Below are 24,572 nucleotides of genomic sequence, written 5' to 3' on the forward strand. Positions count from 1 at the left end.
CTTAATGGCAGATCCTTCTCTAGTTCTTGGCAGGGTGGCTGGTTCAGCAGATTTTTGCAGTGGTAACTATTTCTTTGGGTCTAGACATTTTCTGAGCTTCCATTCTTAGCTAATTTTTTTTTAGCTTATTTTTAACAACAAAAATAAGATAGTCAAATCTATGCGATTCAGAACAAAAATGTAAATATAATCACTCATGAAGTATGTTACATATTGGAATTTCTGTCGTCAATGAGACTTCTAGAAGGCTGATAGGCCATTCAATATTAGACTTACGTAAATGTTAAAAAAGCTGATCTTAAATCCTATCTTAGAAAAAAAAAAACCCAAAGATGTAGAGATAGAAAACAGCATTGAGGGAAATACAGACAGTACTCAGTTATGACGCTAAAGAAATTGAAAAACTTTAGTTGCTAATTTCCAATTACTATATTAGCAATAAAGTATAAAGTTAGGTAAATAGTTCACCCGGGGTATAGAGTCCTGGGAAGAAGGTAAATTCATGGAAATTTCATAGCCACAAATAGATGCTACAAATAACATTTTTATGGTTGATGTATATTTATTCTGGTTGGATAATTTCTTCTCTAGATTTTAATGTTGCATCTTGTTCAGCTTTAGTGGGAGCTACTACAGCAGGCACCATAATTTTCTCAGCTTCTTTTCTCATCTGATATTTACAGGGAGAAAAAAAGGTAGAGTTTCACATGATGAAAATTATGGGGTTTTTCCTGAAATAAGTCCATACTCTACACTGTAATATACTGGATTTATTTATTTATACTTAATACTGTACTTCAAAATGTACATCTCTTTGACAGTAAGAGTCATTATTTACTTGAACACTTTTTTTTAATGTCCATGGAGTATCTTAAAATTAGCCTGCATGCAATCTCAGTCATCAAATTCTGGAGAATCTCTAGCTGTTAATAATAAAAAATGGAAAATAATAGTGAAGAGGTAAGTGAGGAAAGGAATATGTAGTAATATTAACAGTAATAAATAATTCAGTTTTTTAGTTTCCAATTGTACATCTAAAAATAAATCAGGTTAATAGTGTCTCATAAGAAATTCTGAGATTTTTGAATGCATTATAATAGGGGATTTCACATGAGATTTAGTATTAATGTATTATAATAGGGGATTTCACACTTGGAATAGCAATAGTCACCTTTCCATGAGTAACTTGGATTTGTTCTTGTCTAGCAGCCATTTCTTCTCTAGTTCTCAGTATTGTTTCTTGTTCTTTGGCTTTAGCAGTTGCAACTGCTATTGTAGACAAAGCAGTTTTCTCAGCTTCCTTTCTCATCTGATTATTATAGTAAAATCCAGGTTTAAATTGTACAGGGCTTCAGATGCATATGGTATGACACTTCCCCCCCACCCCTTAGTGGGGATGCAAGACAAGGTTATTCAGGGTTAACTACACAAAAGAAGTTAACTTGCACTGGGCAGTGTTTGTACACACTGACTGGGAACCACAAACCTTAGAAACGTTAACTACAAAAAAAAAAATCTCTAGATGATTGCTTATATTGCTTTTTAGAAGTCAGGCTAAAAATGCCAATCTTCGTGCAAAGGATAATGGTGAATTAAATGAATTACAAATGTTACAGACGAATGAAAATCAAATGTGCAGATAAAAGTAATGGTAAGAAGTCATACATTCACCACGTGGTTTTTAGTTGGGGATTCAAAAAGGAAAATACAGGTCAATAATTCATATCACATTGTAGTTAATGGTTTACTGGAAATTAGTTTAAAGATGAAACTTTTCCCATCTCGAATATCTGTATTCACCTTTTCCTGAGTTATTTGAACTTGCTCTTTTTTGGTAGTGATGCCTTCTCTAGTTCTTGATACTAAATCTTGTTCTTTGACTTTGGGCATGGCAACTATGACTTTAGGTACCACTGTTTTCCTAGTTTCTTTCATTATCTGGTCATACAATTAAAAAAAGATGAGAAAATGGTCATTAAATTTCATATAGCCTCTAATAAAAGAAATTAAGTCAAAGCTGAGACAGGAAGAATATTTCTTCCTATGCAAGGACATTTTATCATCTGAGTTGCTTTGATCATCCATACTGTTTCATTGGTAACAGTATCAAAATAAGTTCAGTCTAAAAGAAAAATATGTGATGAGCAATAAAAGGATGCATTTCTCTTTCTCACCTTATTCTCCTCATAATTTATGGGAAATGCCAATAGAGTCATAAAAAAATACATAATTTTGCATTTTATCAATTGACTTGTACACTGGAGTCTTCAATAGAAACATGTTAAATATTAAGGTGAATTATAATATCATATTAGTAAGAATCCAAAGAAAGTCTGAAAAGTTAGGAAAGAAAAGTGGCAGTGAAAGCTAGATAGACAGCAAAAGGTTCCTGAGAGATTCTGAAGTTTTCTGTATGAGTCATAAGAAGAGAAGGAGGTGAAAAGGTGATGATTAAGACCCAGGATGAAAATGTAGGTGGCTTGCAAATGGAATGAAACAAGAGTGAATTTCACACCAGCAGGAAGTTGTCACCTTTTCATGAGTTACATGCATTTGATCTTGTTGTGTGACAATTTCTTCTTGAGCTACCAGAATTGTTTCTAAGTCTGTGGGCTTGGCAGTGGCAACTACCACCATGGATGCAGCAGCTGTCTCAGCTTTCTGTATTATCTGATTCTCAGAGTAAAATGAAGGTTTGAGTTTCAAAAGGCACAGGAGAAATGGCAAGATATCCTTTCAACATTTGGGAGAATACAGAATGTTCGGTGGTGAGAGACGAAATATCACAGTTCCATTTTGAGGGCCTACACTTGTGTTTAAAACCCAGGAGTGGGCTTCTTTTCTGCCCACCTGCCCCTGAGTAAATTGTCCTAGAAACTGAAAAGGCCTCATCTTTAAGATATGTTGACACATTAGGGAACTTAATGAGCACCCGCTAGCAAATGGCTAGACAACTACAGTTAGACTGAACTCGCCAGTCACCAGCATTGCAATGGTAACAGGGATTTCTATGCCCTTCATTATGCCAACTTGGGTTCCTGTGCATTCAAAATCTCTCACTCACTGTAAGGAGAAGGAACTTCATCCAAAGACCTCTGGTCAGCCTTTTAAGTACATAGTGTTCTGAGCTGGATCTTTTAAGAAAAGTAGCTCTGGGATCAACAAAGAGCTTGAGATTAAGAGAGGCTGGCCAAGTTGGAACAACCTCAATGTCACTGAAATCTACTTGAACATGAAAGAATTCAAAAGTTGCCTCTTGCTAGACCCAATAAGGCTTGATTTCATACATGGGAGAGAAGTAGATTTTGGTGATATTGGGGTTTTTCCAACTTGGCTCTATAGCACAAAAGCAGCAAACACTTCTGGGTCACTGTTGATCAACCAGGAATTAGGGCACTTTCTTGAAGAAGTACTGGTCTTCTCTGATGTCCAGCAATTCCTCACTTTCCCTTGATATTTAGTTGGAGTATTCGTGGCTGGTGTGTGTGTGTGTGTGTGTGTGTGTGTGTGTGTGTGTTTGTGTGTGTGTAGGCGCATACACTTGCATGTGTCTTCCAACTATGTCAGGTTTGTGTGTTACAATTTAAGTGACCAAGGGCTTAGGTTATGCATGAAAAAACTAATTGTACCAGTGGGTAACTGGGCTGGAGTGATATCTATCTTCCACTTAATTATGCTCTAGAAACGTCACTGATGTGCCCCAAACTATTCTAGTAGATAGACAATTTCCTTGAAACTGATCAGTTGAGTGGAAAATTGTGTAATGAGAGCAGAATTTCCGTCATGAAAGAGTTTCAATACTAGATATAGAGAAACAACAGAAAGAAAATATACACAAAATACTCCTCCACTTCGAGGTTTTGGTTAGAGGGTACATGTAGCTGGCTGGAATGTGATATTTGTCAACAAATTACAACGTATTTACAAAATTTGACTTACCTTTTCTTGTGTTATTTGTTTTTGTTCTTGTTTTGTAGTAATTTCTCCGGTTATTCTAGTTTCTCGTTCTTTGGCTTTAGCTGCGGAAATTACTACTTTTGGTACAAATGCCTTTTCAGCTTCTTTTCTTATCTGAAATCAATGATAAAAACAAAACCTTATTGTCTCCCAATCTCTAATGGAAGTGACATAATGTTTACTAAATATAAAAAAATAGGAAGTAAAATAAGAAAAGTCCTTTTTCTAGAGATATCACTAAATAAAATAAATGATCTCATTTTCATTAATATGACCATGCTCTTTACTTGCCTAAACCATAAGTTATGTTGCTTAGAGAAAAAAAATTGGATTCAACACTGCTTTGGAGAGTGTAGTCTTCTTTAAAAAGACTTCCAATTTTTATAAATGGATATATGGCAATATTATTTTGTGTCACTTTGTCATCTAAAGGAAATCTTAGAGCATAGGATATTAGAATGGAAGACCTTAGAAGTAATACTGTCTGACCCTTTAATTTTATATATAAAAAATCAAGTATAGATGATTTATAATCCACATTTATACGATAATTTTGCTTTGAAAAATTTCCTAAATATTGTGATGGTTTGGAATATCAAGACTTACTTTTCTAAAATTGAGACATTAAAGGGAGAAAAGTTTCGTACACATCCCAGGCAAAATGTTTTCCAAATCCTTAACCCCCTGAAGATACTGTCTTTGGATCTGGACACCTAAGGTATATGTGGGGGGAAAAGGGGTGCTGGGGGGGCAGTTTTCTCCATTTGCCTCTTTGCCATTCTCAGGCATCATCACTGAAATTCAGGATCTCAGGGTTAAAAGAGGCTTGAAAGTTATCTTTCCAAACCACCCAACTGACAATCGGCTTGGGTGGCCAACAGCCTTATCAGTTGGTCTCATCTAATTCGCGCCTGAATGCCTCCAATCATGGCGCTGTCTTTTTCACTTTTTCTGGTTATTTCACCCGAGAAGGCCATGCTCTCCATCTCATTTCAAATCCATGTTCAAATGTTCTCTTAAGGAGTCAGGAAGCAGTTGCTAAGCTATTTTCAAAGCACTGTGTGTTCAGTGTTCTTTTCCACTCTTCCCAGTTCCCACCTCAGCATCTACTTCTCCATCCCTCGTAGTCACATATTTAGCCAGTGCGTCTCCAGGCCAGTGTAGATGAGACCCCTGTTTCTACTTCTGCTATGTGTTCCCAGAGGTCCCTTTTGTCTACACAAGGGAAGCGTCTGGTGACTCTAAGGGACTTTGGTATCCAGTACCCAGGGATATAGAGATACAGGGGATTTTATTAGTGTGAAACAACCGTGTTGCTTACGAAACAACACCCTTTGTGGTAAACATTATTATCTGTGTTGACGCTGGTAATCACAATAATAATTTCATATCAAAAACCATTTTCACCTGTTCATGAGTTACGTGCACCTGCTCTTGTTCTGTGGTAATTACTTCTCTGGTTCTTGCTTTCAATTCTTGTTCTTTTGCTTTATCGGCGGCCACTACCACCTTAGTTACAGCAGTCTTCTCTGCCTCCTTTTTTATCTGATTTTCATAGGGGAAAGGAAAGACATACTGTAATGCGCCTCACATAAAAAGTCACAATAATAAATCAGGATAAAGACATAAATGTTACACAGGAGAGGACAAGGAGGAAAGCTAGAGTGATTTTAAACTATAACAGAAAATCCATTCAAATATGAGATGGGAAATTATCTTGGATTTATAACACCTTTCAGCTATGAATCAAGTGTCACGTTTGTTTTGAGGAAAGTAAAAGCAAAGTTCTTTGGGGGAAGCTTAGAGAAAGGTAATGGCAGCCCTGAAATAATGGTTTTCCTGCCTGGCTCTTGGAGAGACTGAGCTCTGGATGGACCGGTCTGGAACTACAGCTCTGAATGCACATGTACCGTCTTGTTCAGCTGACTTTCTCAGCCACTTTTGCCTGTCTTAACTCAGGAGTGCCCTGATACTTTGGATACCTTGTCTGACCTCCTGTCTTGACTTTCTGAGAGTTAACTCTTACCTGCCTAGCTGTCTGACTTAGACCAGGTACTTAGAATGTTTGTATCTTGAACATCTTTGGTCTCAGACCACCTCCTGCTCTGAAAGGCCTAAAAGTCCGGGCCATGGTGGGCTCAGTGTTGTCCTCAAAGCCATGTGAGCACTGATTGCATGCACAGCTCAGTGTGCATGGCCCCAGGCCTACCTGTTCTTGAGCAGGTTGGATGCGCACAGCAGTCGTGGTTGTCCTCTGAGCAGTCTGCTCTACAGCACTGATAACTGGTTCTCTCACTCTGGCCATATCAACAGCAGCAACAACGGTTGCAACAGCTGCACTTTTGTCAGTTTCTTGTCTCACCTGGATTGACAGTGACTAAGCACATTACTTTGTGAAATGACACGCCCGGTAGAAAATACAAAAGAACAGTGGAAACCAAGCCACCTAGAGTAGAGTAGACACATGCATAAGCATTTATCATTGCCAAGAGAGATACGGTAGGTACTATGAAAACCTACATTTATGAAAAGCTCACAGATTTAAAGCCTTTGTTCCAATTAAAAAACGCTTTTACAGAGCATAAGCCAAATTGGGTTTTCAGTTTCGGTTATATTCTTATGTTCGTATGCATTTTCCCTGCAACCTGCACAGACTGCGTTTCATGGCAGGATTCTGTTGGGAGAAACCAGACGTGAAAGGAAGAGAAACGAAGCTCTGACAGTACCTCTGCAGCCCCAGCAGCACCAGCCCCTGCCGCTCCGCTGATGGTCACTTGCTCCTGGATCCCGTATCTCCCTTCCCATCTCTCCTCTGTCCTGATCTGAGTAGCACTTGTCACCATGGTTTCTCTCATCTCAGACTCAGATGAAGCCACGTAGCCCTCTTGCTTCCAAGGGGGAGGCACTTCGGGGCCTGGGGGCATGGTGGGCGCCTGAGCCTTCCGGACGAGTAACGGAGACTTAATGGATCTGATGGGGGACGTGGAGATCCTCCCCGCCGGAGACACGGACCTGAAAATCAAATGGCAGAGGTCAAAGAATGCCAAGACAAGGAACTACTCCCTTGGTCATCAGATATGAATAAAGGAAGAAAAATCTGGAAGTGTTTAATTTAAGGCAGAGTTTTAAAATCCATGGCTTGGGACTTCCCTGCTGGTGCAGTGGTTAAGAATCCACCAGCCAATGCAGGGGACACAGGTTGGATCCCTGGTCCAAGAAGATCCCACATGCTGCGGAGCAACTAAACCCGTGCGCCACAACTACTGAGCCTGCGTGCCACACTACTGAGCCCACGCGCTGCAACTACTGAAGCCTGCGTACCTAGAGCCTGTGCTCCGCAAGAAGAGAAGCCACCGCAACTAGAGAAAGCCCGCGCGCAGCAATTTAGACCCAATGCAGCCAAAAATAAATAAATAAAATTTAAAAAATAAATAAAAATAAAATCCGTGGCTCAATAACCTATACAGAGGCAAGTAATGTACTTGAAAGTAATTTGTTTTAAATCTCAGTGAGCCTTATTCTCATCTGTTGTAATTCTGTAAGAGAATCAGATTTAATCCTAAACTAAAGAATTCTGTGTCCCGCCCCACCTTTTCATGTTTAGAAGTCAAGACAGCAGAAGGCGTGTCCTTAAAATACAGTCAAAGAAAGGACATGGCAAATATGGTAACCATAACTTTAAATTTCTCTGTACTCCCAATTCTGGGTGGGGGGTGAGGGGATGTCAAATAGGTGTTGAAGGAAGAAAGGTTTCTGTAATCAAAATGCTCATGCAGCTCAAGGCTAAACAAGGTAAACCTTTTTTTAAATTTTCCTGCAGGATTTCCCACAGCCTTCATCATGCCCATATGCCCTGTGAATTGCAAGGCTTTCTCATTACTCTTTTTGCAGAACTTTTTTGGGTGTAGGCTGTACAATACACTTTGCAAACTGCTGTTCTGGTCAAAGTATGGTAAACTGCTGTTTTAAATTTATTCTGTCTTTGTTTACCCTCACCCTCATTGTATTGTACTCTGGACTTCTTTTAAATATCCTTATAGTGGATAATTTGAAACCTAAGGATTCTATAGTTTTTGATTAAATTGATAAAATGGTTTCTTCCAAAACAGTTTTCATCGTTTTTTATGTGTGTCCAAACTGCAATAGCATCAGTTCAAGAATCTGGGTACTGAATCAAGGCATTTACAGACAAAAATGACAGTTCCTAATCTATAGTTATAATTCCAGGCATTATTTTAAGATGAAATTTTTCATAATTTAATTCTTGATCCAAAGGGTTTATTATACTTTTCCCTCTAGATGGCAGTATTGCCTTATCATTGCATTTAACTACTACATGCAGGAAAATGTTTATAAATGTATTCTGTCACTACATAGGGTATTTAACTTATACTGATCATAAATGAAACAATTATTCTAATTAAGGCTCAAGGTACAGTTGATATCTGTTCTAAATTACAGAGTAAATTAATAGAACATTACACTATTAACCAGTTTCATGAAGAAATGTTCAATCATTTTCTTGAAGAAGGGTTTTTTGGTGAAAATCAATTTACATTTTATAAGTGGAGTTGTGATCAACTAAAGGTAGATCTAGGGGAACAAGTATCTACTCTGAAAGTGACTGCCTTAGAACCATAACAAAGACCAGTTTAGAATAACGTAGGGTTTACACCAATTGAAGAAAAGCAAAGTGACATGTATTTCCAAGTTTCAACCTGTGTCTTGTTCTTGCTGTACCTACTAAAGTGGGTCTAATTCAAATAGAGTTAAAGACATGATTAGCATGACATGAGTGATTAGCAGCAGGTAAGCCCATAACTGTGAAAATCAATGTAATTTGAGTCATTATAGGAAAGTGCTTATTTCTGCTCTTACAATAAAAAAAAAAAATCACCTGGTCACAGCTAGATACAATGCACCTTATTCAATGAAATATGTTTGCCTTTCTCTATAACAAAAATCAAGATTAGACTGTAAGACATTTTAGGAAATTGTCTGTCCTGGATAACCATTATTTTCTCCACAAATTGATATTTAAATTTCTTATTTTAAAGCAAATTTTGGGGGCTAAATAATTGGGATTGTTATTAATGAATTCTCAGTACTTCTAAGACAGTCAAAATACTCCATAGAATCAGGGAAGCTCTGTAATTCTAAATGACTCTTAGGCTTGGATTAAAAATACGGTGAGGTTGTTATCTCCCCCAGAAATCACATGTGGCCTGCCTTGTGATTTTGTGGTATGCAAACTTGGAGTTAGCCTGAGATAGAATACTTTTTTTGATAGCCAGACACGTTTTTAAAGCTAGCTTTTTGGTCAAGGCTTCATATTAGTGTTTACCAATATCTTTAAAGTGGCCACTATAATAAAGACTGGAAAATATCTGGCATTTCTCCATATATTTGTTGGACATTACATTGCCTCTGGTGTGAAATGCCTGTCTTTTGTCAATTTTTCTTCATTTGTGTTGCTTGTTTTTTCTTTAATAATTAATTTGTGGAAGCTTTTTTTAATATATATATTTTTTTAAACATCTGCCTTTTTCACTTTCCATATATATTTTTTAAATTTTATTTATTTATTTATTTATTTATGGCTGTCTTGGGTCTTCGTTTCTGTGCAAGGGCTTTCTCCAATTGTGGCAAGTGGGGACCACTCTTCATCGCAGTGCGCAGGCCTCTCACTATCGCGGCCTCTCTTGTCGCGGAGCACAGGCTCCAGACGCGCAGGCTCAGTAATTGTGGCTCACGGACCCAGCCGCTCCACGGCATGTGGGATCTTCCCAGACCAGGGCTCGAACCCGTGTCCCCTGCATTGGCAGGCGGACTCTCAACCACTGAGCCACCAGGGAAGCCCCTGTGGAAGCTTTTTTATACATCTAGTGTATTAGTCCTTTGTCATAAGTATTGCAAACATTTCCCCCGAGATCCACGGTTTGCATTTGCTTATTTATAGGGTCTTATCCAGCATCAACATGTACAGTTGTATAGATTATGCACTGTTTCTAGGCTTGTACAATTCACACTGTAGCCACTGTATGTTTGTTTTAATATTTTATGGCAGAGGCAATGCCATATCTCGAGGAAGAGGCACCCTTGAATTTTTTTCACAAATGCACTGTTTGGTGTAGCAATGACCTTGCTTTTGCCATACATAAATTTTTATTTTTATGTTGTTGAGTCTGTAAATCTATTTTCAAAAGCTCTTCCCTACAGTTGTTTTCCCAAATTTTCTTCTCTTTTATTTTTGTGATTTATTTTTTAATTTAGCTCTTTAGTCAAGCTGAGATTTATTCTGTAAACGGTGTAGGTAGAAGTTTATATTCGGATTTTCCCAAATGGATAGTTAATTGGGCCAGCATTCTTTATCGAGTAAAATATCCTTTCCCCACTGAACTGAAAGGTCACTTTGATTAAACACTGAATTTCCTGGATACTTGAATTCTATTTCTGGACCCTCTGTTCTGCTTTCCCCATGTATTTTCTATTCATTTACCAATACCATACTGTTTTGATTACAGTAACTTCCAATAAGTTTGAATATTTTTTAGATCAACTATCCACTTATTGTTCTTCTTTTAAAATTTTTCATGGCAGGGGAACTTTCTCTACATTTAAAAAATTAATTTAACTTGGTCAAGAAACACTTCTTTATTTACTCCAAATTTTCCCCTTTTTTAAATCAGTTTATCATGTAAAAAAACCTCAGCATGTTAAGCTAAATCCCAAAGTTTCAAATTTGCTATGGATAATTTAAACTTGCTTATATATTGGATTGGCCAAAAAGTTCGTTCGGGTTTTTCTGTAAAACATTACGAAAACTTTTTGGCCAACCCAATAGTTTCTGAGCCCTGATGATACATTCTTACTTTCTAATATACCTCCATATTAACTAAGCATAGAAACCTAATAGAAATCCATTTTATATTCTAGACAAAATAACATAAGCACATGCAAAATATTTAGAAGGTTTTACTTATTATTAGAGCAGAAGAACACTTGTATAATTATTTTATATCTACAAGATACCTTCAACTAATTATCTCACTGAACCCTCACAACACACCTTGAGATAATTCTTACTGTGTTTCTCTATAATTTACAAATGACACGACTAAGACCTTAAGCAAATTATTTAACTTCTTTAGCTCTGGTCACCTAGCTATAAAATTAGGGGTGATAATTCTTAGAGGTTGCTATGAATATTTAATGAGATAATATACACAGAGTGCCAATCAAATGTCTAACATAGAGAAAGTGGTCAATGTATATTAGTGATTATTTTATTATTATAATTATTTTCTAAGTCACATTTTAACAAGTAATCAAGCTGAGTGAACGCAGGGCTTCCAACCCTAAATTATGTGCTCTTCTCATTTCGCTCTTTTTCTTGACTCCTAAAGCAGATATTAAATGGTGTACAAATAAGAATTCAGAATTAGAGTTTATAAAGTTCTCCAATTTACCAGCGGACAGTGAGGATTTGTGAAAATCATAACCAGTGTCTTTTTGGTTTACCTCCTCTATCACACCCTACATTTCTTATTTCTTCCTTTTATCTCTCGTCTTATTGGATTAAACCTAATTCGAAAATGCATAATGATCTCTTTTAAAAGGCTTTACCTGATGGGAGATGGGGTCGGTGCCCGCACATGTCTGACCGGGGACGGGGAGTGTCTTATCGGCGATGGGGACTGCTGTCGAGCCAACTGTGCTTTGGCAGCAATGGATGGTGGTGTGGGAGACCTTGACTTTGGCTTAGGAGGTATCCTGGGAGGTGTTTTATGCGGCAGCTGTTGCCCAGCGGCACCATCTATTACCATCTCAACTGTTGCAATTGATCTGGCATCAAAGTGGGCTTCAATCTTCTGTAAAAGAGAAAAACGAAGCCCATGGTGAGGAGAAATTGTTGATGAAGCAACAATCTGAAAGGCTTAAAACCTGACAGTATATATTAAAGAAAAAAAAAAAAAACCTTTTCAATTTGAGTTTGTCGTGTTTCTGAAATCTGAGCAGTCGAAACAATTGTCTTCGTCTTTTTAGCGGGTACTACTTCTTCACCTGTAGGAAGGGAAAGATAAATATTTAGAAGGGAACACAAGGACCCATTTTTAAAGGGATTATGTTAATTCTGACTGCAAAGTCAATAAGATTTTCTGTGTCCCAATGGACAAAAATGCAGAAAGTTTTGGATTTTGTATGAATATAAATTAGCTTTAAACATAGAAAATACTTATTATTAGATATGAGAATTTAATTAGAATCCTTTTTTAAAAAATTCCATCACTTGCCAATAATTTGAAAACATAGATGACTTAATTGAAATACTTCCCAGTTTCTAGTAGAGTTAAAAACCACAGATTGCTTCAATGATTCTAAACTCCTGAGCGGAATCTCAGAGACTTTTCATGGGTGTTGAAATGCCAGCTTTGATTTCAACTCATAGCATCCCCAGACCTCAGAGGGCAGGCAGGTGGACCTCTGACCCCACTTGGTTCTAAATCCTTCCCCTCCCCTGCTCCCTGTTCCTCAACCTCCAGCACATACCTTGAACCAGTAATTCAGCAGTGGAAGTAGCTCTTCCAACGCTATTGGTGGCATTTACTGAATAAGTGCCAGAGTCTTCAGGGTATGCTTCCACAATCAGTAAGCTGTAGAGGTCGCCTTCTTGTGAAATTTGGAAATCAAGGGAGCTGTGGATTTCGGCTCCGTCCCGGTAGAACTTCACCACAGGTGTAGGGATTCCAGTCACTCTCACTTGGAGTCGCACTTGGCTTCCTTGTCTCACGGTCATGCTCTGCAGCCGTTGAACAAAGTTGGGTGGCGCTGTCTCCGCTGCAGCGGGAAGGGAAGAAAATTAGGACTGGCGCCAGCCAGGGCGCTCCCAACAAGCTATTTGTAAATGATTACAGCTCTGGTGTCCAAACCAGGCAATGGCTAGCTGAACCAAACATGCCTGACTGTCCTTGAGCCCAGCTCATCCATCAGATGACAGTAAGAGCAGAGCCAGGAGGTGGCAGAGGGCACCCCGCCACCATATTTGATTTGCTTTGTCTTGTTTAGCTGTTCTAGGCCACCACATTTTTTTTTTTTTAAAGAAAAAGCCTAGATCTTGTTATAACATTTCTAGAGGATCTTTCCTGCACTTCCTCCCAACTTCACATCTAGCACTATATTAATATGTTAAGGTAACTTTACATATTTCAGGAAGTTGCACTAAAATGAATTCCAGTGGTTGGTTTGCTGGATACACCTGTGACTTACAGAATCATTAAGTTTTAATTTAAATTAAAAAATCCTAAATTGGCTCCAACTTAATCAGTATTCAAATAACCCAAATATGTACTTGCATTTAAAATGTTAATCCAAATAATGACGTGATTTAATGTTAGATGCTACAGAAAGGGGATTTTTTTGGCTAATTATGTTGGAAGAAATTTTTAATAAAATAAATGTGAAGGGTGAGTGGGATTAATCTTGACATGTGTTTGAGTCATAAACAACAGCAGATGCTGTCAACCTTGTGCATTTTCCCTTTCTGAATTTTCTGGATGTATGTTAAAGTTCATACCTGACGTTACCTGATGTTCCTTCTGTTTTGGTCAATGATAGCCCTATACTTAAACAGTGCTGAACATATAGTTTATTGGATAAACATACATAACATTATGCAGCTCATGAAAGATATTGTTATGTAATGTGTAAAGTAATGCAATGTTCTTTGTACTAATGTCTTAGGAAGAAGTAAAGGATGGAGAAAAATGACAGAGGCCACGAAGACTGGTGGTAACTTTTGTGGGGAAACTGTGTCCTGCATTTGAATCATAAACAAGCATTTGCCCTATTTCTGTGTATGCTTACTGTGCAGTGTTTTTAGAAATGGAAAGTAAATAAAGCATTATTAAATGTTATGGCCTAGAGCAGTATTTCTTAAATGGGTGGTCTGTGGACCACTGGTATCAGAATCATCTATGTGCTTGTTAAAGTGTGAATTCCTGGAGATACGCATATTTCCTTAGCAGGTGTATAGACAAGGCTCCAAGCCTTTCTACTTGTTCAGAAACACAATTTTTAATATTTCCTTAATATACTTTTGAGTGCTTAATATGTGTATAGAGGAACTAGTTCTCAGCCACTTTTTTGAGGAAAACCAAATTCCAAAAGACAAACAACTTTGCTATCAATGCAGTGTCCAGTGGGCCCTTCTCTAGATTCGAGATGCATCTGCACGTGCTCAGTAGCTTTGGGGGAACTCCCTTACCCAGGTCCTGGAGATGCCCTCTGGGGGTGGTACAGGGGACAGGCAGGTCCCCTCCAGCCTACCTGTCACGAGAAGCTCAGCAGTACTAGTCGCTTGTCCAGATCCATTGGTGGCTCTCAGGGAGTATCGTCCACTGTTGGCTTTAGTCACGGCGGGGATCATCAGTCTAGCGCGGCCATCGCTAAAGGAGATCTGCACGCCGGGCAGAGTGGAAGTGGAAATCACCTGGCCATCCCTAAACCAGCTCACCTCAGGAACTGGGAAACCTGGAGAACAAAGAATTCATCTTTATGTTTGGGGCACTGCAAAGTCCTCTGTTCTGTCCCATTATGTTCACTTCCTTGTCCTAAACCATAAAAGCTATCCAGAGAGTCATGCTATTTAATAATAGTGAAAATTTGACAGCTGTGTGATAAAAGTGTAAACTTACAAACCATTAGGAAGGTCTGTGGGTTCATGTGGAGGCCAGCACCTTCATTCTATAGGGGAGGAAACTGAAGCCAAAAAAGGCTCAATGATTTTCCCAAGGTCCCTCAGCTGGCAGTGGCACACAGAGGACTAGAATTGCCATCACCTGCCCTCCTGCCCAGGGTTCTATCTGATGCAAGTTAATAGACATCATTAAAATCATGAAAGAGATTTATAAAAATGAAGAGCCAAGGAAACTGTGAGATGAAAAGTGACTGTTGTCCTCTTCACAAAAACAAGTGAAGAACAAAAGCAGCAAAGGGATCTAAAAGTTCAGCCGAATAAGCACAAGAGAGCACGCTCAGCCCCCTACCTCCTCTGGGTTACAGGGACCCTGTCTTCCTGATCTCTCCTGCCTTTCAAATGTGCTTCAGTCAAAATGCCACACAAAGGAGGGGCAGCTTCTCATACAATAAGAGATGATGCCGAACCAAGTCTTTCAGACCAACATGGATACTTGGAGTTGCAGGTAGAAAAGTCAAATTCTCTTCACCCACGATGAATCATGGAGCTAATGACTATATGTACACGGCTGGATGCTTTAAGTATACTAAAATTCTGCATTCAGAAGGCATGAGGCAAATTCAGAGCACGGTTTATTTTGCCTTTGGCATGAAGGCTGGTGATCTAACTCCTTAAACTGAGGAGGTGAGGCTAAGCGAGAGAAAGTTTATTTTGTTGTCCTTACATTAGCCAATCTCCCACTGTGGCCAAGTGAATAGTTTATTTAACGAATTCATGGGTGCTCAAATATTTTCAGTGGTGTTTTTCTAAGAATGTATTAGCACAAAGTGTGAAGGAACAAGGAGTTATGAGGAAGCCAGATTCCATTACTCCACAAGCAGGCAAACTTTCCACTGAAGCCATATGTGCCCTGCTCAGTTCAGAAGTTACTGAGTGTTACAAGATAAATAAGTAAATTATTTGGAAGTCAGAGATTATCATACAAGAGAAGAATTGAACTGGTCTCTATATACATATACAATAGAAATTGAAGAATGATTATATGTTATTTGTGCGATGTAAAATAAAGTGTTATCCAGTTATGAATAAGATTGGTACATAGACAGAAAACAAAAGGAAATCTCATTTTACATCTTTATTATAAGCCATAAAGTTGAAAAAAAAAAAAGAGGAACAGTGTACCATAGAGGTACATCAAGCATCAACTTTTAATTAATCCATAAAATCTTACATGACCAGTTATAATACTGCAGAAGGAGAAAATATTGATTAAATAAATTTGAGATTAAATAATTTTGAGATTATTTACAATATAGTTCATAGATTATCCCCATTTTGTCACGTGATGATAGGTCCCAGAAATCATCCATTTTCAAAACCATCCCTAAACTGAGTTATAAAGAAGAAAAAGAAGAAAAAAAAAGAGACAGAAGAACTTCCTGTTAAATACAATTCTAGGGTTAATGTTTGTTTCTCTTTAATATGTGAACCAGAGTGGCATATATTATTTTGGGGTGTCATTTCAAAATGACTGGAAAATCTTTTCATTGACTAGAATCACTTAATAAAGATTGAAAATAAAATAATAAAATACTTAGGAGTTAGCTCATCACTGAAAGTTCTGCCACTGAGGAAAGTCAGTTGTACTGTTATTTTCCACATAAACCCACAGAGGCTCAGGCACACAGGCTACTCGCCCAGCAGCTCCATGACTGGCCCCTATTGGGCTGGAGTTCTTGGCTTCCAGTCTGGCTCTGCAGCTGAATCCAAAAATAGAATGACCAAATTTGGTCCTATTTAGCAGCTGGATTCTGACAGCTAATTTAATCCAATGCTAATTATTTTGCTTTGTGGAATTATAAATATGAATAGAACATTTTCAAGCCATTATATTGTCAGATTTTGTCAGAAGTCTGTGAACAGTATACTCTTACAATGACCCTTCCATAGAGGTGGGCCCATTTCACAAAGTCAAAGCAAGGCTTAAACTTGGTGTCAAGTCCTACAGCAAAGTTAATGGACAGGAGGCAAAGAAGACAAAGGGACAGTGTGAACGTGTGAGCTTACCACTAATGTGAGCCTCAAAGGTTGCAGTACTACCCTCCAGTACCACAACGCTTTGTAACGGCTGCGTAAACGTCGGTGCTTGAGTTGTCATCTTTTTAGGCACTCTGAAAAGGAAAAGAAATTAGAAGGTCACAGCTTAGGGCCACTCTGGAGCTACTCTGAAGACGGCAGACACACATTTTCCAAATGGGTTGCTTCTCAGATCATCTGTGGGCCCAGAGTGATGGGCAGGCCTTTTCTTTTGTGGCCTGAATTTGGCCTCTGAGTTGACTTGTAGCCTAACAGAGTAGCACGTCTAAGGGGGGATGGAAAAAAAAAACTGAAGCTAGCAGAGCAAGGAATGTACCCTAGTGGTCGAAGAGGGAAATTCAGTCTTACCAAAGGTGGGAAATCTGAGAGAGAGTTGGGAGAAAGGGAAAGCTGGAGGAAGCTGGGGGTAGTGACGAATAATAGAAGATACGTGTGAAAAGTGTAAAACGAATCTTTGCATCGATTCAGTGTCAGAAAGAATTATTTTAAAAAATTTCCTTCCTCCCAATATTTTTCAGACACTGCATCTGTATTTATAAAGTTGACATAGATTCAGGCACTATTACCTTAAGTAATCCAGGTGATTATTTAAAATAGTCACCAAAACTAAAAACTTGAACTTTGCAATTTCTTTCCTTAGTTGAAAAGTTTTGGAAAGCCTGGTCAACTATGCAAACCTTTTGTAGACAGCATACGGTGTTTTTTAGTCCTTAATATTTCTTCATATTGTAACTGCTTAGTAAATGTTGCTACTGCTGAAGTGAATATTCAGGAAAGTTTAAATTTAACTGAGCAGGCCAGTATTTATTATAGATCTGAAAGAAAAATACTGACTTGAGTTCTTAATAAGGAACAATGTGCAAACTCTGAAAAATGGAAGGCTGGTCTGAAATGCAGTTGAAGTGAAAGCACCTATGCTTTCATAGCACAAATATTAAAAATCAAAGAAATTAACACGAAATCGGCAGTTAAGTTCTTTTGTTAAGTGGAAGCAAGTACTTTGCCTATCAGTTTTAGAGAGATTATGAGAAGAAATTTCTGAGACATAAATACCTTGTTATTGAATGTGACTATTCCACTATTCTGATATAAAAAGCAGATTCTCAGTTGTCAATTGCTTCATTACTATTTTTCATAAAATTCTCTATTTATTAAAAGTTTGTGGAGCAATCACCTAATTCTGTACCTTATTGTAAATTTTTACTTAGTTAAAAAGAAAATGAAACTAGAATTCTCTGAGACAATAACATTTATATTTGAAAAATTCAGATAATATCCAAAAGAAACTGTTGCCAAGAACTCCTTAGGGTAGCATATTATCTTTAGGACACAAAAATAACTTTTTGTGTCAAACTTCTCCTGTTTCTAAGCGAGTGCATCTTCTAAAAATAGCTATATTCTTTTACACCATTTATGTTTTATATACCTATATATTTATAGGCATTTACAATTAGTAATCTAATTCCAGGAAGATGGGAAATCAAGGTATAATTTGAAATAAGAAGTCTCTAAAACATTATTTCTTACCCTTCTTAGTATCAACAATTATCTCATACCATATAATTTGATTGAGTTGATTAAAAATACATAATGAGATTCTGAGTATTTTAGAAAACAATTATATAGTTTTTCTTTTTTTCCAAATTTCTAAATATATTGCAATTAACTGGCCTAAATTGGTCTTCTATTCCTATTGTTTAGGTAAATTTTGTTGCTTTAGCATTTGCTCTTGAGAGGCCTTTGTCTAATTATGGCTGAAGGTATGCATCTGAAATGTCATGCTCCCAAAATAAACTCTCCAGCGTTGACTGACAGCAGGCAAGTGTTCTGTCACTGTCCTGCAACTGATACCTCAGCAGTTGATTCCCTTAAAAAGTCATCAGGGTGTAGTTGATACCACATGCATTTTATCAGAGCTATTCTTGGTGTGTCTCACGTTATCACTGAGAAATATAACCTTGAACATTCTCAACAAACAAAAAAAGTCTATAAAAGAAGCAAGCATTTCTATCACCATTTCAGACATCAACTTTTAATACTTTTAGAATATTAAGTGCATTTAAACAATTTGAATCACTGACTGTGCTGATATGCTAAAGCATCGAACTTTTGAAAGGAAAAGCCTTCACATATTTCAAAACAGAATTTAACAAGCAAATTCAAATAGAGGGTCAGAACCAGCCCCAAGTAGTTAGACAAACACCTCTATATAGGCATTTAGCACACAAAGAAAATGGGGAACTAGAATCGATAAGGACGGGACTACTAATAAGAAAGAAAATATGCTGCTCACCTGATTTCTCAGGAGTGCCCAAAAAGGGTGGGACTAAGCCCAAGGTTGCTTCTGAAACGACGTCCTATCTAGAGTTGGTTTTTTCGACCATCTCCAACATGAATCGGTGAGCCTCTAAACTTAAAAACAAAACTACACAGTCAAGACTGTGTAGTTTTGCTTTTCTATGCAATCCCTACACCCGAGGCGAGGCTGGGAATGCACGACTGCTCACGGGTCAGGGTCTGGCCCAGCCCTTATATTTGCCAGATCTGCTGACAGCCCCACATCTCAGGGCAGTGCGCTGGCTGATTGGCTCTCCCAGGAAAGCATGATGGGAGCGGGACCTATTTGGTAGCGGCGCAGACCACCTGTTCTTCTGATTGGCAGTGCTAAATTTAGCATCTCAAAAGGGGCTTTACCAAGGGAATAGAACCGTACTTAAAAACTAACTCTGTTGAGGCTTGGGGAAGAGCACTTGTTGCCCATGTTAAAATCTGAAAATAACTGGTCTGAGGAGAATTTGTGGCAATAGAAAACACTTGTGGGCAATTATACAAAAGAGCTCCAAACCTGAGGACTCTGCCCTGAGGCCCCATTCCTGTTCCCTTCCCCCATACAACCAACCAAATGGACCTGTCAATCATGACAACAGATGAGGGAGTTTATCTCATGCATAAGACTTCACCTTTTTTTTTTTTTTTTTTTTTGAAGAACCAGTGCCTAAAAACCTCAGCACTGAAGAGAGCTCATTTATACTATCTACTTTCTCCAGAATCCACTTGTACTTTGGGGAGAGTTAAGCCAATGTTAATGAGCTAAGTGTTTATACAGCCCTGCAAGAAATAAAGTTGAAAGGCAAAATCTGAACTCTGCTTAGATTTAGCCTAGACAGTGTAAGGATTTCTTTTTTCCAGATTTCATTTTTTTCTGGCATTAATACTTACAAATATACATGCACTGATCCTTAATGAGCAGCCAAGTCTTTTGTTTAAAACATCCATAGGGTTCTTTTTCAGGCACATGAAAGCTGCCTTACTAATCTCTGGAGTTTGCTCTTACTAATGGGAAGTAGTTAGGAGATGATATAGTTGCTATTTTAGAACTGAATTTAATTTCAAGCAACAGATATTTCAAATACAAAAGAGCATACCAGAAGAGCTTTAAAATAGTTCAGCTGAGAGATTTGTAAAGCTTCACTAAGAGGGAAGAAAATTGTCTTGTTGATAGTAAAAAGAGATTTTTCTTAATAAAAGACTAAAATTTTAAATTTTAAGTTAAATTTATGTCTGTAATAAAAAATTTCCCCTGATGTGGAAGGCCATGCATTAGACTTTTCAACTTCCTGAGTATTTCATTCTTGGTAATTATTTATACAGTGATTAACTTGTTAACATTAAACAGGACTAAAACATACTGGACAACTTATGTAATATAGCTATATAGACAAGATGACATATTTATGTAAACATTTGTCTTTTCTTAAGCAGTTATATCTGTATTGTTGGTATTATTTTTCCTACTACAGACGCTATCTGACAAAATTCTGTTTGATTGCTTTATTCAGAAACAACTAGTTTCATGTTATGTATCTTAAAAATTATTCCCAATTAGAGACTATGTTACAGGCCACCTGCCAGTCATAAAGCGAAGCAAGACTAGAAATGTCATGTGATCTTTCTGATTTGCATTGTTAAATAGATAACTGGTTATCTATTTAAAATGTGTGCAGGGGTGTGTGTGTGTGTGTGTGTGGTGAGTGCGTGTATGTATATATGCTTTTATTTTTTTATTTTTTTAAACAAAATACACATTTTATTTAGGTTGAAATAAACTATATAAAATTGATTTTCTTCACCAAAAATAACAGCAATATTTTCTGTATTATTCCTAGATAAACCACAAAACACTTATTTTTGTAGGTTTTCTAGGTTTTGCTTGTAAATCAAGATGAGACAGCAGATAGTCATGGAAAAAGACAGAAGAAAACAGACAAATCAGTTGTCAGTATCCATGGGCTCTGATCCTGTCTTGACCATGAAACAGAAGTGTTCAACATATACCTGCCAAAAAGCTTATGAAGATGTAGGCTCAATAAAGGAATGCAAACAGCAACAAACAGATGTGGAACAACAAGGGAAGGCTCTTCCATTCAAACTTTAACTGTAACTTGTTCCTTTAACTTCATTTGATAATGAAAGAATCTACACTGAAATCCTTGTTTGGCGAGCTCACATGTTTCTATTACAGTCTGATAATTTTCTTAACTGTCCCTTACAGATTTTTAACAGCATACTCAAAACTCCTAATATTCAAAGGTCAGTCCTGAGCTTCATTGTAATGTTTTATAAAATATATTCCTTCCTCCCATACCTCCTCACAATTTATTTCTTCAAAGAACTGATAACTCAATACCTGACAATTGAATCCACAGTGATAAATGTTATGTCTAAAATGACTTAACTAATACAATTCCAAAGTGCCATTAGCAGAGATCACAGAGTGTAACATGGTACTTTCAATGCTATCTTCTGGAAGAACAGTTAGGTCTCCAAAGTATGGGAGTTGAAATGGGACATTTAAACAGGCAGATTATCAATGACTAATGTACTCAATGGGGGGCCTACAGGTCAAGATATTCAGTGATTAAGTGGCCTACGTGCACCTTACAACTTTTCTGTAAGATATTTTCAAATTTCTTACAGATTTTTTTCAAACATCAAATATAAGAGAAAGCCTATTTTAAAAGTCTCTTAGGTATTTTCATGGACATATATACACTACCAAATGTAAAATAGATAGCTGTGGGAAGCAGCCACATAGCACAGGGAGATCAGCTCGATGCTTTGCGACCACCTAGAGGGGTGGGATAGGGAGGGTAGGAGGGAGAAGCAAGAGGGAGGAGATATGGGGATATATGTATATGTATGGCTGATTCACTTTGTTATAAAGCAGAAACTAACACACCATTGTAAAGCAATGATACTCCAATAAAGATGTTAAAAAAAAAAGTCTCTTAGGTATTTTCATTGGTTTCTGAATTATCTGTAGGAAGCTCTGACTTACTTGTACGCTTGTGTACTTACTTGTACTTGTACACTTATCCACCATTAAATCCAAATCATGTTTTATATCAAAATTTATGTTAAGCAAAGCCAAGTTACTTGACCTTTGGTCCGTCAAAGTGTTCCTCAGGTAGGCTTTGAGATGCTTTTGCCCATTTTCATAGCATTCATTCTCAAACTTCATCACAGGAAGAATACATAGAACCTTCAATAATGCATAAACATTAGGAAAAAATTTGATGTCTGGCAGATGAAGGGCTTGATAAATAGTGGATGGAAGTTCTACATCTTTCCCTCTGTGTTTCCACTTGATTCTCCAACAATGCAGCTCAGCAGAGAGCATGTCAGGATTAGGTAAGTCACTTCTGTACATGTCAGCATGATGCTCCTCTGATGTATTGAATTTAAGCTGTCCCATGACAGAGGGTACCAGAGACAAGCATTTAAGAGCTCTGAGGTGCTGTTCTGAGAGTATATCTTTCAGGTCCTGAATAATGTGCTCCACTGTTGGAACACTTAGAGTTTCTTTACAGTAACTCTCAGAGGTTAGCTGAGATTCCAGGTTACTGTGCTGAGCTCTGCAAAATTTCCCTGGGAGTTTCATCTGAATATCAAGTTTGGTTGCCAAATTTGTGGCTTTCTCAAACCAAAATTCATGATAAACTTCGATATTTTCCATCACTTCATTTTGTGAATGCAGCACTGCCGTGAAACTACTGGCTGCAAAGAAGACATCAGAGGTCTGATGACCTTCAGGTCTGCCCCTGAAGATTTTTCCCAAAAGCTCTTGTAAAAGATAGGACATTTTAAAGAACAATGGTAATGATGAAATCAAAATCTGTTACCACACTACAGAGTACAAATGCTCGGCCAGCCATGCAGTTATTCCATCTAACATTTGTGTCACTATTATACCATCTAAACATAAAGCAAGTGCTTGTAGGAGGTCCACTAAGATTTCAAAAGCATCAGGCCTGCCTGGCCACTGAGAATGGTGAATTTCCTTCAGTTCTTTGCCCCTTTCTTCCTTGTTCTGAAAGAGGACAGAAATTACATTGTCAAGCTCTAAAAGCACTTGTGCTGATCGATGGAAAAAAGAACAAACTTCCTCAGCTGTTCCTAATGGGACACATACTCCCATAACAGGCACTGATTTTGCCAACCACATATTTAAGGCACAGGAAGAGCAGAGTGTGTAGATAGCTTGGGGATATTTCTCTAAAAGTCTAGAAGCAACAACTTTCATTTTGGAAGAAAATCCACTGGACACAATGTAAGCCTGGCCACGACAGTACTCCATGTTTAATCCTTACTTCTCAGTTATCGTAGTGTGAGATTTCACAGCCGAAATTTCTGCATCAGCTTTATAAGGCAGGAAGCCCACAAATTCCTCTCTCAGGTTGTGAGCTGCGTCAACAAACCTCACCAACACAGGCAGGTGCTCTTCCCCTACTATGTCCACCACATCGCCAGTGACGATGGAAAAGAAGTGAGAGTCTCCCACTTCCCTGAGGGTTTCTTCCCGAATGCAGCTCTCACAGATCTGTAGCATCTGTTTCTGCTGTGTTTTCAAACAGAACAATGTGTTCACTGCCGTTGTCTCAAAGCGCTTTCTCAGAACCTCTTCACCAGAATGGATCCGGCACTCCAGCAGGGCTTGAAAGTTATCAGGAGTAAAGAGACCTTCTGGGATTTCATCAGCTTCATGTCCATCCAGAGGTATGGTCTGTTTTCCCATAAGAATCAAAATTTCAAATAAAGATTTTGAGTATTCTTTGTTTTCCTTCTCTTCAAGGGTTAAAGGTAAAATGTCTTCCTCCTGCTGTTCACTCCTTTCTTCTGCTCTGGGGTTCTGAGCATTGCTGCTGTTTATTTCCTTATGTTTTGGGTCCTGTTCAGAAGTTTCATCATTTTTTTCTGTTTCAGGGTCCTCATTTCATCTTCACTCAATTCTTTTATTTGTTTTCTGTGTCTACTGTGTGGATTATTCAAATGGCTGATAAGATCAAATATTGTTGGTATTGCATTATCTCGAAGAACTGTCCTATAAGGACTAGTTCTACAGATCACAGAAGTCTCAAAGTGTTTGGCACACAATCGATCATGTTTATTTAGTTGATCGGGTGTTTTATCTTCTAAGTCGGCTCCCCTACAATTCTCCACGCACTTCTGGCATCTGGCTGGATCCCGCGGCAACCTGAAGAAGGCCAGGTCCAACTGTGTGCTCTTCTGCTTGCAGTTGGGGGCCGTGCAGAAGTTCGGCATCATAGTCTGACTGCCGGCCGGCCCAGTCCTCCCCTCCCCGCCTCCTCAGGGCAGCCCACCGGCCCGCCCGTCAGAGCCGGGGAGGGGAGCCAGACCGGCCTGCCTGCTCCTCAGGGCCTGTATATATGCTTTTAGATTCACTTGACCTAATATGAAGCATGTTAATGTATTGTTATGTTTGTTAGAACCAAAATCAAACCACTTTAATTCTTATGGGAAT

General features: G+C 38.1%; 1 protein-coding gene and 1 pseudogene across 3 annotated transcripts in view; both read right to left on the reverse strand.

Moving 5' to 3' along the window:
- The window catches only part of TTN (titin), a 287,640-nt gene extending 268,399 nt beyond the window's left edge, over window positions 1–19,241 (reverse strand). For all 3 annotated transcript variants that reach the window (XM_057551572.1, XM_057551571.1, XM_028168572.2), the window contains exons 1-12: window positions 19,044–19,241; window positions 16,721–16,824; window positions 14,284–14,487; window positions 12,508–12,795; window positions 11,936–12,021; window positions 11,584–11,828; window positions 6,684–6,969; window positions 6,167–6,319; window positions 5,365–5,502; window positions 3,940–4,071; window positions 1,801–1,938; window positions 1,172–1,309 (exon numbers count right to left, since the gene is read on the reverse strand). In XM_057551572.1, the coding sequence (XP_057407555.1) occupies window positions 1,172–1,309; window positions 1,801–1,938; window positions 3,940–4,071; window positions 5,365–5,502; window positions 6,167–6,319; window positions 6,684–6,969; window positions 11,584–11,828; window positions 11,936–12,021; window positions 12,508–12,795; window positions 14,284–14,487; window positions 16,721–16,811 (1,899 nt within the window). In that variant the 5' untranslated portion in view covers window positions 16,812–16,824; window positions 19,044–19,241. The remainder of the gene's footprint in view (window positions 1–1,171; window positions 1,310–1,800; window positions 1,939–3,939; window positions 4,072–5,364; window positions 5,503–6,166; window positions 6,320–6,683; window positions 6,970–11,583; window positions 11,829–11,935; window positions 12,022–12,507; window positions 12,796–14,283; window positions 14,488–16,720; window positions 16,825–19,043) is intronic.
- A 2,797-nt stretch (window positions 19,242–22,038) lies between these two features.
- On the reverse strand, window positions 22,039–24,352 carry LOC103013773 (52 kDa repressor of the inhibitor of the protein kinase-like; annotated as a pseudogene).
- Between the last annotated feature and the right edge of the window lie 220 nt (window positions 24,353–24,572).

The sequence above is a fragment of the Balaenoptera acutorostrata genome, chromosome 8 (genome assembly GCF_949987535.1).
Source record: "Balaenoptera acutorostrata chromosome 8, mBalAcu1.1, whole genome shotgun sequence".
In the NCBI taxonomy this organism is placed as follows: domain Eukaryota; kingdom Metazoa; phylum Chordata; class Mammalia; order Artiodactyla; family Balaenopteridae; genus Balaenoptera; species Balaenoptera acutorostrata.